The sequence below is a fragment of the Mus caroli genome, unplaced genomic scaffold, assembly GCF_978045245.1.
Source record: "Mus caroli unplaced genomic scaffold, Mus_caroli_1 scaffold_6, whole genome shotgun sequence".
NCBI classification, from domain to species: Eukaryota; Metazoa; Chordata; class Mammalia; order Rodentia; family Muridae; genus Mus; species Mus caroli.
Window position 1 is genome coordinate 10,568,392 of NW_028227261.1, and position 13,776 is coordinate 10,582,167.

The following is a 13,776-nucleotide window of genomic DNA, read 5'->3' on the forward strand; positions in this document are numbered from 1 at the left end:
ATGTTTGGTTCTACTTAAGCTTTATCCAAATGTTACACTACAGTTGAAAGTACAAGATCGATGTAACTGATGTTCTCAGTGTTGAGTAGACATGCTTGGAGGCTTTAATAGTTTGAACAAGGACGACCTCTGTATAAGTGGAACAAGGATGTTCCAACACTTGGTCTCCAGTTGGTGATGCTGTTTGGGAAGGTTTGGGAATGGCGACCTTGTGGGAGGAAATGTGTTACTATAAACTGGAGAGGGATTTGAGATTTTAAAGATTCCATGCCACACTTGGCTTTGTGTTGCAGTTCAAGATGTGCATGGTCCTCTTCCTGCTGCTGCCATGCCATCCTCACCATTATGGACTCCAAACTTGAGGGCCATAAGCCAAAATAAACATTTATTTGTTTTTGGATAAGTTGCCACAGTCATGGTGTGGCATGTGTTTGAACCAAGTGTTCAAACCTCTGATCTACAGAGGTCATCCTCATTCAAACTCTTACAGCCTCCAAATCTGTTTATTCAACATCCAGAAGGCTACATCAATCTTTTATTTTTAACTTTAGTGTTCCATTTAGGTAAAGCTTAAGTAAAACTAAACGTTTAAAGTAAATCCCGATTTTGTTAAGAAATAGTTTTTAAATGATTACAGAAATATAATATAGGAATTCAACCCAGAGAATAGATCATTGCTGTAATGAACCTAACCATATTAGGTTCTGGAGGAATGAAGAAATTCTGGGACTCTGGAAAATAAAAGCAGATGAATGATGTAAGCAGTGGTTATTGGGCCATCCTTATAGGAAACAGAAAGACAGTAATATTGGTAGCAATGTGGACTATGGAGGCCCAGTGAGGTGTCAGAGGGAACAGGTTCAGCAGCAGAGCTAGAGACAACACCTGTGAGATTTGGCAAAGAATTTGGCTGCCTTTTGCACTTTTCCTAAAAATTGTCTGAGAGTAAATTTAAAGTAACACACTATGGTTTTTTTTTATGGAAACAATTTCAAGAAAGCATAATATTTAGTCTGCAAGATGGTTATTATTAGCAATAAATGAAAAGGAGCAAGTGGAATAAAAGGAAATACAAATGTAGTTTTGAAGAGAACATGATCACCACTGAACTAAGCATTACAGCCAAGAGCTGAGCATAAGTGCTATTAACAAGAGCATCTCTGGGGCTGGTGAGATGGCTCAGCCGTTAAGAGCACTGGATGTCCTTCAAAGGACTGGGGTTCAATTCTCACCAACCACATGGAAGCTCCCAAACTGTAACTCTAACACCTTCACACGGATATATATGCAGGCAAAACACCCATGCACCTAAAATAAGGAATGAATAAACAAACAAATAAATAAATAAGCCCCTGCTCTGCCCTGGAACAAAGGGAAGGCTGTCCTCAGAGCAAAATCCCACTTAGCTAAGCATACAACTTGTGAAACAAAAAGTGTTGAGGAACATTCTGCTCCTAGAAAACATTATGATATGGCCAGGAAGTGGAATACAGTAGTTTGAATAGCAATGTCCCCAACAGGCTCAAATGTTTGGATATTCTCAGTTACTGGTTCTGTTTGGGGAGTTCTAACATATGACGTGGGAGGCAGAATATGAGTGTTTAAAATCTCCATGTTACTTATGGTTCACTCACTGTTTTGTGCTTGCAGTTGTTCAAGATGTGAGCTCTGCTTCCTGCTCCTGCTGCCCTGCCTGTCACCATCATATGGGTATTTAACTTCCTTAGTTACTTTTCTTTTTTTTTTTTAGTAGCAATGACTAGTTTAATGGATCAAACATGAGAGTGGCTTGTTACTTCACTTCTTTTTAGACATAAACATGATTTTAGCAACAGCCACTGTATTCTGGAGGGTGAACTCTATTTTAGTGTCCAAACCCATTCAAACAAATCCATATCATTTCTGGGCCTCCCCAGATGCCTGTCAATCAAATAGATCAGAATATTGGCAGGCTTCTTGCTTTTTGACTTTTTCGGTGGGACCACCTCCGTGTTCTGCTCCGGTGGCCTGGGAACAGCTTCAGGATTTTCTTCATCCATGACTGATATTATCCAATGGCCTCAAGGCAATGGAGAAAGCCTTTCGCCATCTGGTAATCTCTGGGGTTAGTTGTTATCGTTGTCACTGTTTAAGGATTGGAGCAGAAGCTGTGTTCCACTCACCAGCAGTCTCTAAATCCTGCGGCGGGGGTCGTGGGTAGCTGATGGTACCCCAGTGCTGGTCCAGCCGGAAGAGGCCTGTGGTCCTACTCAGGCCGTTTTTCTGCTTCCCTAACTAATGCAGTCTCTGGTCCCGCGTGCAATTGGATTGGAGCAGAAGCTGTGTTCCACTCTCCAGAAGTCTTAAGATCCTGTGGTGGGTGTTGTGGGTAGCTGGTGAGTGTCAGCCGACCCTGTGCCCCAGCTGCCCAGGTGCTTTTCTGACCGGAAGAGGGTTGTGGCCCTATGTAGGCTGGATTTCTCTCTCCCCAACCAGCGCAGTCTCAGGTCCCGCGTGATTGGACTGGAGCAGAAGCTGTGTTCCACTCACCAGCAGTCCCAAAATCCTGCGGCGGGGGTCGTGGGTAGCTGGCGGGTGTCAGGCAACCCTGCGCTCCTGCTACCCCGGCACTGATCCGGCTGGATGAGGCCTGTGGCCCTACTCAGGGCGGTTTCTGCTTCCCTAACTAATGCAGTCTCAGGTCCCGCGCAATTGGATTGGAGCAGAAGCTGTGTTCCACTCACCAGCAGTCCCAAAATCCTGCGGCGGGGGTCGTGGGTAGCTGGCGGGTGTCAGGCAACCCTGCGCTCCCGCTACCCCGGCACTGATCCGGCCGGATGAGGCCTGTGGCCCTACTCAGGCCGGTTTCTGCTTCCCTAACTAATGCAGTCTCAGGTCCCGCGCAATTGGATTGGAGCAGAAGCTGTGTTCCACTCACCAGCAGTCCCAAAATCCTGCGGCGGGGGTCGTGGGTAGCTGGCGGGTGTCAGGCAACCCTGCGCGCTCCTGCTACCCCGGCACTGATCCGGCTGGATGAGGCCTGTGGCCCTACTCAGGCCGGTGGCTTAGTTACTTTTCTATTGCTCTGAAAACACACCATGACCAAGGCAACTAATAAGAGAGTTTATTGGGAGCTTACAGTTTCAGAGGGTGAGTCCATGACCATCATGGTGCAGAACACAGCAGCAGCAGGCAAACATGGCACTGGAGCAGTAGTTGAGAGTTTATATCCTTATTCACCAGCATGAAGGAGAGAGAAGGGCGGCAAACTATGATAGTGTGGGCTTTTAACACTTGAAAGGCTAACCCTAGTGACACACCTCCAGTGACCATACCTCCAGTCCTCCCAAATAGTTCTGCAAACTGGAGACCAAACATTCAAATAGATGATCCTATGTGGGCCATTCTCATTTGAACTATCACATTACCCTTCTGGACCATAAAACAAAATAAACTCTTTTTCTGTAAGCTGTCTTTGTCATGGTCTTTTATTACAGCAACCAAAAGTAACTAAGTGGGAGGTCTGTACCAATGTGGACAGCAGAACTAAATGGAAGTCACTGTATTCTGATCTTTGCCTTCCAAGGTCAACCAGGTCCCAGGAAATCATGAGGAATCTCTCCTAAGGTCCTGCAGCTCTTTCTCCTTGGTCAGAGAAGCTGTGGAAACCCTGATGTTTGACTCTATTCAACATTCATTCTCCAAAGGGGATAGTCAACATGGAGAAATGGCTTCAGTGCTTCTAAAGTGATATGGTCAGCGAGATCCCAACTCATCTCAACAGATAATACAACTGGTAAACAAACAAACAAAAAACAACCCAATACAAAAAGAACAGGATCCAAAACTAACTGACCCCTGAGTATCATATCCCTAATTTTGACTACTGCATGATCTTAAGGACCCTCTACACTTTTCGGCATTTTCTTAGTTAAGGTTTTATTGCTATAAAGAGACACCATGACCAAGACTTATCAAGGAGAACATTTAATTGGGTCTTATAAATTAAAAAACATTTAATTTAAATACAGTTTCGGGGGTTTAGTCCATTATCACCATGGCAGGAAGCATGGCAGCCTGCAGGCAAACATGGTGCTGAAGAAGGAACTGAGAATTCTACATTTTGATCCAAAAAACAGCCAGAAGGAAACTCTTCTATGCAGGCAGCCAGGTCTCATCCATACTGGACAGAGCCTGAGCATAGGAGGAGACCTCAAAGCCCACCTACACAGTGACACACTTCCTCCAACAAGGTCACAACTCCTAATAGTGCCATTTCCTATGAACCAAGCATATTCAAATCAACACAGCATCTATACTACAGGAAAGTACTCTATAATCTGTCAAAAGAGATTTGTAAGCATCAACCCAGCCACAGCACCACTGTCTACAAAGGTACCCTGCTTACAAGATATGCTAGTGGAATGGTGACACAAAACTTGTAGGAATTACCAAGCAATATCTTCTTTGACTGACACTCCACTAGGAAACCCCATGAAAGAGGAGGCAGAAAGAGTTTAAGAAACAGAGGGGGGCCGCGCCCCGCCTCCCTCTGGAGGCTAGTGGGACCCCGCGGAAGTTGTCAGTCAAACGCCTTCCTCCACCCCCCCACCCCACCCCCCCCCGCGAGGACCCCCGGGCCGCGGGAGCGCGCACGCACGCGCACAGAGTCCACCCCTCACCCGAGCCAGCCACCCTCTCAAGTTGTAGCAGTTGCTTCCCGGGCGTGCTCCGTGGGCGGCCGGTGGGCGCGGGAGGCTGAGCAAGGGCAACGCTCCAAGGATCCAAGGATCGGGGTGCGGGTGGCCGCCCCGGGCGATGAGGGGCCATCGCTGACAGGAGAACGAGCGCTCGGCGGCGGCTCGCGCGGACCCGCGATGGAAGAGCCCCGGGAGGAGGCTCCGGGCCGGGCGGACAGCGCGGGCGGCAGCTGCTGAAGACCTGTCCGGACTCCGCGCACTAAGGGGCCGTGAGGCGCGCCCGGCGTCCGTACCCGCGCGCTCGCCCCAGCGGTCCACACTTCAGGCTCGCCTCCGCCCGCCCTCGTCGCCCGGCGTCAGTAACTTGTGCGGCCCGCACGCCCCCGCCCTCCCCTCCGCCAGCCCCCGGAGGCGGCCGCGCGGCGCGGGGATGCGGCAGTGAGGCGCTGTCCGGTGAGGAGCAGCTTGCGGAGCGCGAGGGCGGCGCGGCCCGGACGCTGGGGCGCAGGTCCGCCGTGCCCGTCCCCCGCCGATTGCCCGGGCCAGCCACCGCGGGAGGCGCCGAGCGCCCGCGTCGCCGAGATGTCGTCGCCGTCGCAGCCCGCACCAGTCCCCTGCGCCGCCATCTCGGCCTTGGAGAAAGTGGACGGCTTCACCCGGGAAATCGGTGCACAAGCCGCAGAGGCAGAAGCGCTCTCAGGGCTCTTCGCAGTTCCGCAGCCAGGGCAGCCAGGCGGAGCTGCACCCCCTGCCCCAGCTCAAAGATGCCACTTCAGATGAACAGCAAGAGCTTTTCTGCCAGAAGCTACAACAGTGCTGTGTACTGTTTGATTTCATGGACTCTGTTTCAGACTTGAAGAGCAAAGAAATTAAAAGAGCAACACTGAATGAACTGGTTGAGTATGTTTCAACTAATCGTGGTGTAATTGTTGAATCAGCGTATTCTGATATAGTAAAAATGATCAGTGCTAACATCTTCCGGACACTTCCTCCAAGTGATAATCCAGATTTTGACCCGGAAGAGGATGAGCCCACACTTGAGGCCTCTTGGCCTCACATACAGTTTCATGTATGAATTATTCTTGAGATTCTTGGAGAGTCCTGATTTCCAGCCCAGCATTGCAAAGCGATACATTGATCAGAAGTTTTCCAAAAGCTTCTGGAGCTTTTTGATAGTGAAGATCCGGGGGAGCGCGACTTCCTGAAAATTCTGCATTGGATTTACGGCAAGTTCCTTGGCCTGAGAGCATCAGAAAGCAGATTAACAACATTTTCGTCAGGTTTATATATGAAACGGAACATTTCAATGGTGTGGCTGAGCTCCTTGAAATATTGGGAAGTATCATCAATGGCTTTGCATTGCCAGTGAAAGCAGAGCGTAAGCAGTTTCTAATGAAGGTTCTTATTGCTATGCATACTGCAAAAGGATTGGCCTTGTTTCACGCACAGCTGGCGTACTGTGTTGTGCAGTTCCTGGAGAAAGACACAACGCTGACAGAGCCGGTGATCAGAGGACTGCTGAAATTTTGGCCAAAAACATGCAGTCAGAAAGAGGTGATGTTTTAGGAGAAATTGAAGATATCTTAGATGTCATTGAACCAACACAATTCAAAAAATTGAAGAGCCGCTTTTTAAGCAGATATCCAAGTGTGTCTCCAGCTCTCATTTCCAGGTTGCAGAAAGAGCACTGTACTTCTGGAATAATGAATATATTCTTAATTTGATTGAAGAAAATATTGATAAAATCCTACCAATCATGTTTGCCAGCTTGTATAAAATGTCCAAAGAACACTGGAATCAGCCTATTGTAGCACTGGTGTGCAATGTGCTGAAAACCCTCATGGAGATGAATGGCAAGCTTTTTGACGACCTTACTAGTTCCTACAAAGCCGAAAGACAGAGAGAGAAGAAGAAAGAACTGGAACGGGAAGACTTATGGAAAAAACTAGAAGAGCTGCAGCTGAAAAAGGCTCTAGAGAAACAGAACAATGCTTACAGCATGCACAGTATTCGCAGCAGTACCAGTGCCAAATAAAGACCAGCTCCCCCTCCTGGGCGGTAGTTTTGTACACTTTTTTTCTTTTCTTTTTTTTTTTTTTTTGGAATAAATAAAAACTTCAGAGCAGACCTTATATATTTATTAGGAGGCCAGTTTTTCCTGGCAAGCGTAAAAGCGAAAGAATTATGGTCTAAAACATAGCCCTGTGCTGTATCACAGCCACAGTATATTGTAAACTCTGTCTAATCATGGATTGTGTCACTGTCTCTGTTGAGTGAGGTGATCGTGGGAGTGGCAAACGTGTGTTGCGACTTGAGCCCGGTTGTGCTGCACACACATATGAAGCCGTCCTCTGCACACTTCCTTTATCATGTGTTTTCACCGTGCTGCACACCTTGGTGCTGCACACCTTGAGTACATCTGAGGAAAGAGCCTTCCTAAGATAAGGGGAGGTGTTGCCCTTCCCTCACCTCTCCTAGAGAGGTGTGGGCGGGGTCGAAAAGAGCCCAGCCTCATGAAAGACACTGCCATACTCTGGGTTTTACAACATCTGACATTTTCAGGCTTCTGAAGCACAAAGTATTAAAGTTGGGGGAAAGTAAACCAAAATTCTGATGTTCCCAAATCCGGCCTTCGGCAGCGGCACCCCGGAGCGTGTGCGGAGCAGCACAGGCCACGGGTGGAAAGAGGCTCACCTCCTTCATTCCTCTCCTCCAAGGCAGACTGCTAGCTATCACTGCCTGGCTTTATTTAAAGGAACTGCAGCAGGTGTCCTCAGAGTTGACTATGAAGCTTTGTTTTTACCTGGTCAGGTATTTTTCACACTTGTTACCAGTACCATTCCAGCCACTTGCCTTGCAGTTGTATGGAAAACTGTTTTATAATGAGAGATCTTCACTGGGGATTGAGCTGCATTTAATAAAGTCTATGTTTGTATTTAAAAGAAAGAAAGAAAGAAAGAAAGAAAGAAAGAAAGAAAGAAAGAAAGAAAGAAAGAAAGAAAGAAAGAAACAGAGAGATGGCACTGGAGAGATGGCACAGCAGTTAAGAGCACTGACTGCTCTTCCAAAGATCCTGAGTTCAATTCCCAGCAACTACATGGTGGCTCACAACCATCTGTAGTGGAATCCAATGCCCTCTTCTGGTGTGTCTGAAGACATCTACAGAGTATTCACATACATTAAATAAATAAATAAATAAATAAATCTTTCAAAAGAGAGAATGAGACAGAGACAGAGGAGGTAGGGGACATTGAGAAAACAAGACCCTGTAAACTAACAATGTCTGCACACATATGAACTCACAGAAACTGAGGCAGCATGCACAGGGCCTGCAGAAGTCTGTACCAGATTTGGTCCTAGAGCTGAAAAGAAAGTGAACACATGACCCCATTCCTAAGCCACTACTAGCAACCTCCAGTTGATAACCACTTTAAAATGAAAGTTTGTTTTTTTCCCCAAGGGAATCTCACTGGGGGAAACAAACTACTCTTTAGAGTAATCTGCATGCCCAGGAGTAAATGACCAGCAGAAAACAAATTCAAAGGCATCTTTGGAGGTTCCTTGTCTCATAAAGTTGTATTGGAGACTTTCCATGTTTCTTCTCTAGGTCCTTTTACGCATATATTATGACTTCCAGTTTAGTGTTTTTATGGGATTCCTGAGTATGTGATGTGTGTATATCTATTTCTTGTGCTATGCCTTTTCTTGGTCTCTTTTTTTTTCTGCTTGTTTGTTTTGTCCTATTCTTATCCATTTCTCTTGTTTTCTCATTAAAAGAATACAATACAATACAATACAATACAATACAATACAATACAGTGCAATACAATGCAATACAATGCAGTACAATATTATTACCCTTTAGGCGACTGTTATCTGTTAAAAGACAAAAAGGAATGTGGATGGGAAGGGAGGTGGGGAGAAACTGGGAGGAGTAGAGGAAGGAGAAATTATAATCAGGATATATTATGTAAGAAAAATGTATTTTTAATAAAAGGAGAAAATGATTAGTATACTGTCTAGTTTTTATTGTCAAGTTGACATTGGCTACAGTCACCTTGGAAGTATGAATATAAATTGAGAATTTGCCTATACAGATTGGCTAGTGGCATATGTGGGGCATTGTCTTTATTGCTGGTTGACATAGGAGGCCCAGGCCCACCATTTGAAGTACTAAGACCTGGGTTTTATAAAAGGGTAGCTCAGCAGGCCTGGGAGCAATCCAGCAAGCAGCATTCCTCGGTGGCGGTGACATCTGCTTCAAACTCCTACCTTAAGGTCTGGCCTTGGCTTCCCTCAGTGATAGACTGGAATCTGTCAGATGAAGTAAACCCTTTCATCTCCAAGATGCAACAGAAACTCAAGAGAGCCTCTCGCTTCTCTGTCTGTCTCTTTGCCTCTGTCTCTGTCTCTGTCCCTCTCTGTCTCTGTCCCTCTCTGTCTCTCTCTCTGTCTGTCTCTCTCTAATGTCTGTCTCTCTCTAATGTCTGTCTCTCTCTATGTCTCTCTCTCTCTCTCTCATCAATCCAAGGAATCTTAGACATGATGATTAATTTCATATAAACTATTATAGGAACAACCATTTCTCCATCTGATTTTTTTTTTTCTGGGCAAGAAACTGCTGCTATATACAAGACACCATGTTTGGCTTAATTTCAACACTGCAGCTGAAAGGCAATGCCTGGGCCAGAAGACAGGGATTTAAGAAAGGATTTGTGCTTTCTTGATTGCTTTCTTCCCTCAAATGAACATATTTGCAATCTATATATGAGAACATGACTAAAAGGTAGAATAGGACAGGGTCATGATTGGAACAACTGGAGTGGCCAACCCACCCCCTCCTCATTGCCCCACTTCAGTTCCTACCATGAGTCTTACACAAAGACCCTAGGCCAGAAGTTTGCTGGTGCCCTGCTTCTCAGGATCTCTTGCTTTGTTCTCTAAAGCTCACATCTATAAACTGACAACAAACTCCTTTTTGAACTCTTCCTCCTGTGAACAAGAGCTCCTGAAAAGACTGATGGAGCCTAGATGTGGTGGCAGACCACTTTAAACTGAGTATTCGGGAAGCAAAGGCAAGAGGATCTCTGAGTTTGATGCCAGCTCCGTCTATAGAACCAGTTCTAGGAAAGCCAGGGTTACACAGAAATCCTGTCAAAAAAAAAAAAAAAAAAAAACCAACACTCCTAGCCCCCTCCAAAAGAGGACGATTGCTTACAGAAAGGGGTTGACATATCAGAACTCCAATACTCTGGAGAGATTGGAATGCTACAGGACTAGAGGACTAGAGCCTAACTAACTTGTCTACCAGGGCCAGCTCTAAGACACTGCCCTAGTCAAGGTGTGGGGTCTGCTCTCCCAGATGCTGAAGCCAGCAAGGGGCAGGGCCATTAGCATAGGAAATTTATGAGCATCTGATCAGAAAGACACTGAAGATGAGAGGCATTTGTTACCTTCAACCATTAATGTGGAGGTGTCTGAGAGAATACCTCATGATGATCAATGGCCTTATAGGGAAACTGGAGAAATGTTCCTCTTTCTTAGGTCAAAAGTGTTGACTCAAAATCACATCTCTAACCTTAAGGGAATAAAAGATAGTTTTTCTGAAATTATTTTGGTTGACCATGGCCTAGGAACACAGACTTTACCTCAAATTCATGTTCAAATGTAGAAACAGTTTCATGAAGTATTATAGCTTTATAGAACAAAAAGTCATAAATCAAAGCAAGTTTAAAATACCGTGGAGTTATAGCAGAGGAGTAGGTACATAGAAATTGAGGAATCTTTTTTATAGGCCCAAGATACTATTGAATAACCTGCTTAGTTTTGAGGTTGGTAGAAGCTTGCAGTCTGGTAAATTAATAAATTTTTATCCATTAGTCACAGGGTGTTAGTTCTGACACCATGGCAAGACTAATACTTGCCCAAGATAAGGTATTTAGCTTCTGGACCTACCACATTCCAGGCTTTCCACAGTGCTGAAATTCTAGTCACTCAGTTTCTGCAAATAAAGCTGCTTTTTGGAAACTCTCCTTTGCAGTCCTCTTTGTTAGCCAACCAAATATTTTTTTTGAGTGGGGTCACATATTATTTGTTTAATATCATATGTTCCCACATAGCTAAGCAACTCATTGCTAGGATCTGATGTAGAGGCTGAGTAGAGCAAGACAGCATCTTCTGGAAAGAAGAATGGGTGATAAATGTAACCTTTTAAATTATCTGATATTAATACCAATAAAGACAGGAGAAGTGTAAACTGAGGATAAAGCAGGCTCAGCAAGGTAACTTTCTTTTCTTAATTACATACAAAGTATCTATTTACAATCCTCATCCTATAGTCTACCTTTCTCTTGAGCTCCTCCAAACCCAAAAGGGCTCCTCAGTTCTCTTTGTTAGAATAGTGCTTTGCCTGTGTCCTGCCAGCTGCTTTTCTGTTTTTCTTTTCTGAGAGAGAGAGAGAGAGACAGACAGACAGACAGACAGACAGACAGACAGACAGACAGACTATGAAAGGTCCAATTACATATAAAAGAAGTCTCTACCTCCTCCCCTACACCCTTGGATGGGGATGGGGAGGCTCCAAGCCAAGTCAGTAGTGGCTAAGTCATTTCAAGTTTATGGTGGGTTAGCTCTAGAGCACCCAGCTGACTTTGTCTGGGGTCATACAGCAAGAAACACAAGCCTTCTCCCAAGCAACTTGCCTTAACATGGACAGGGACTTTCCATGCCTTAGCATTCTTATCTATGGAGGCTTTTAGAGGCACGCCTAAACTGCATCTCTTCAGAACACACCTAACAGCAACTGAATAATGCTATACCTATTTAAGCTTTGACATTTTGCTAATAATTAGCATTTCTACATACAATAATCAAATATCCTGTAACAGGTAAAGGCCACTAAGAAACAAAATCCTGGATGATGTTAAACCATCTGCTCATGATGCAGATCTGAATGATTTTCTTATGCTCTTTATCTGACATAGCACATGAACTGGGATGACTATATCTACAATCAAATAATTGAAGACACAATTTGACCTAATGGAGTGAAGCTAACAAATTAAGGAAAGATGTATTTAAAATAACCAAAATGTACATATTAACTAGATTGACTATATTTCCCTGTTTATAGTTATTTGTACTGTATGAGCTATCTTACTTATATTTAAGTGGCTGGAAATGACACTTCCAATCACTTTAGTATTGTCTTCCCTTTTTATTTGTAAAATACAAACATTCTTTAATGATTTTTTAAAAGGCTGGATGATTGCACTATAAAACTTTTTAGATAATAATTAAAACTAGAAACATCAATACTTAATGTATAAATCAACATAGGTGTTGTTATTTAAGATTGCTATCTTCTGTATAATTCTAAACCTTTGGTTATCTACAGCTAGAGTAAAGAGAATTAAAGTTATATTTAAAAACTAGATTTTAAAATATTATCCAAACTATACTGTGTAATGAGTGTATATAGGACAGTAAAAACCTTGGATCTTTTAAATGTTAGTTTTGGAATAACGTATGGGCTTAGGGTAAGCTAGCAGTCATAACTACAAGGCATGATTAAATGAAAGGACATTATATCTTCACTTGTAACTTCTCTAAGACCAAGATTGTTTTATCACTTAAAGATATGTTGGTGGAACAACTAAATATCATAAAAAATTATATCTAAAAACTTAAATCTAAGAAATATAAACAGTGAGAGAAACATTTGGTTCTTGGGGTACTCAATTGTCAGCTAAGAGGAGTACCATCCAGCTACTTAAAGTTCACATGCCTGTGCTCTCAGACGATGAGAGAAAGCTCACTGTCTTCTAGGAAATGGGTTAAAATTATCTGGATACACTCCAGTTCTTTTAATAAGAATGAAATCTTCTGTGTGATTTTATTTTTCTTTTAAGTAATGAATTCCTGTCCAACCTGCCTCCCTGCCTTGTCCCCCATCCCACTTCCCCCTCCCTCCCTCTCTTTAAGAAAGACTCTGTAGGTAATTTTGAATTTTAGTAACCAAAGTTAAAAGTCTTTTACAATATTAGTTTACATTATTAGTTTATTTAATAGACCAAGTCTTATAAACAAATTTAAATATTTGTCAATTAAAACAAGTTTTACAAGTTTAATTCATGTGGAGTTTTCTAAGTAGTGTTGACATAAAACTACAGCTGTAAAATGGCTCAATGTTTAAGAGCACTGGCTGCTCTTCCAAAGGTTCTGAGTTCAATTCCTAGCAACCACATGGTGACTCACAGCCATCTGTAATAGGATCTGATGCCTTCTTCTGTGTGTCTGAAGACAGCTACAGTGTACCTATATACATAAAATAATTTTTTAAAACACCCTACAGCTCTTATCTTAAAAGGAATAAGTAATAATTTATTTTGGATCCATTTGAGTGGCTATGTCTCCAGAGAACAGATCTGTGTTATTACAAACTGTTCCAATGTAGAAGTAGTTTCATGACATTTTTATAGTTTTACAAGACAAAGAAAGTCATACATCAAAGCAAGTTTAAAACACATTAGTGGGTTCAAAGAGGCAGATACAAGGAGATGGGGGAGCTTAATCTACGGGCCAAGATGTTATCTGATATCACGCTTAGTTCTGGGGTTGGTGGGAGCTAATGATATACTAAGTCATAATTTTAAACGGTCTTATTTATTATCAAAAGATTTCAGAGTCTGAGTAGGGCAACAGAAGGCTCTTCCGGAAGGCTAAAACTATCTCAGATAAATAGCCTGTAAAACTGCAAGATTCCAGTCTCTCCACAGTATTGAAATTTCAATTGGAACATCAGTCTCTCTGCAAATCGGACTTTTTCAGGAATTTGTCAATCATAACCAGACACAGATCTTTTTTCAGAAACTGTCATTTACAGTATGTATCATTCTCTAAACAGATCTTCTTGTTGTTGTTGTTGTTGTTGTTGTTGAAGCAGTGTCCCTCCAAAAAGGAAAAGGCTTTGTCCAATGAGGAGAAAAACCCTAAAACTTAATCATAGGTTTTTAAAATCCATATACCAAAACAGTAAAATGCAGATAACAATTTTAATAAGGTCATTTTAAAAGGAAAGTTCAGGGGGCTTTTACTA

General features: G+C 43.4%; 2 protein-coding genes and 1 pseudogene across 2 annotated transcripts in view; 1 reads left to right on the forward strand and 2 right to left on the reverse strand.

Annotated features, from left to right (window-relative positions):
- Positions 1 to 13,776, reverse strand: part of LOC147004104 (uncharacterized) — a 522,844-nt gene that overhangs the window by 94,664 nt on the left and 414,404 nt on the right. The gene's annotated exons all lie outside the window — the stretch shown is intronic.
- Positions 1,774 to 2,076, reverse strand: LOC147004108 (embryonic testis differentiation protein). Its single transcript, XM_085838689.1, has one exon. It carries the CDS (start codon positions 2,037 to 2,039, stop codon positions 1,860 to 1,862), a length of 180 nt encoding a protein of 59 aa, XP_085694815.1. The 5' UTR covers positions 2,040 to 2,076; the 3' UTR covers positions 1,774 to 1,859.
- On the forward strand, positions 5,262 to 6,722 carry LOC147004109 (serine/threonine-protein phosphatase 2A 56 kDa regulatory subunit alpha isoform pseudogene; annotated as a pseudogene).

Coding starts and splice junctions, on each gene's coding strand:
- LOC147004108 (XM_085838689.1), bottom strand. CDS start 2,039: ATGGATGAAGAAAATCCTGAAGCTGTTCCCAGGCCACCGGAGCAGAAC.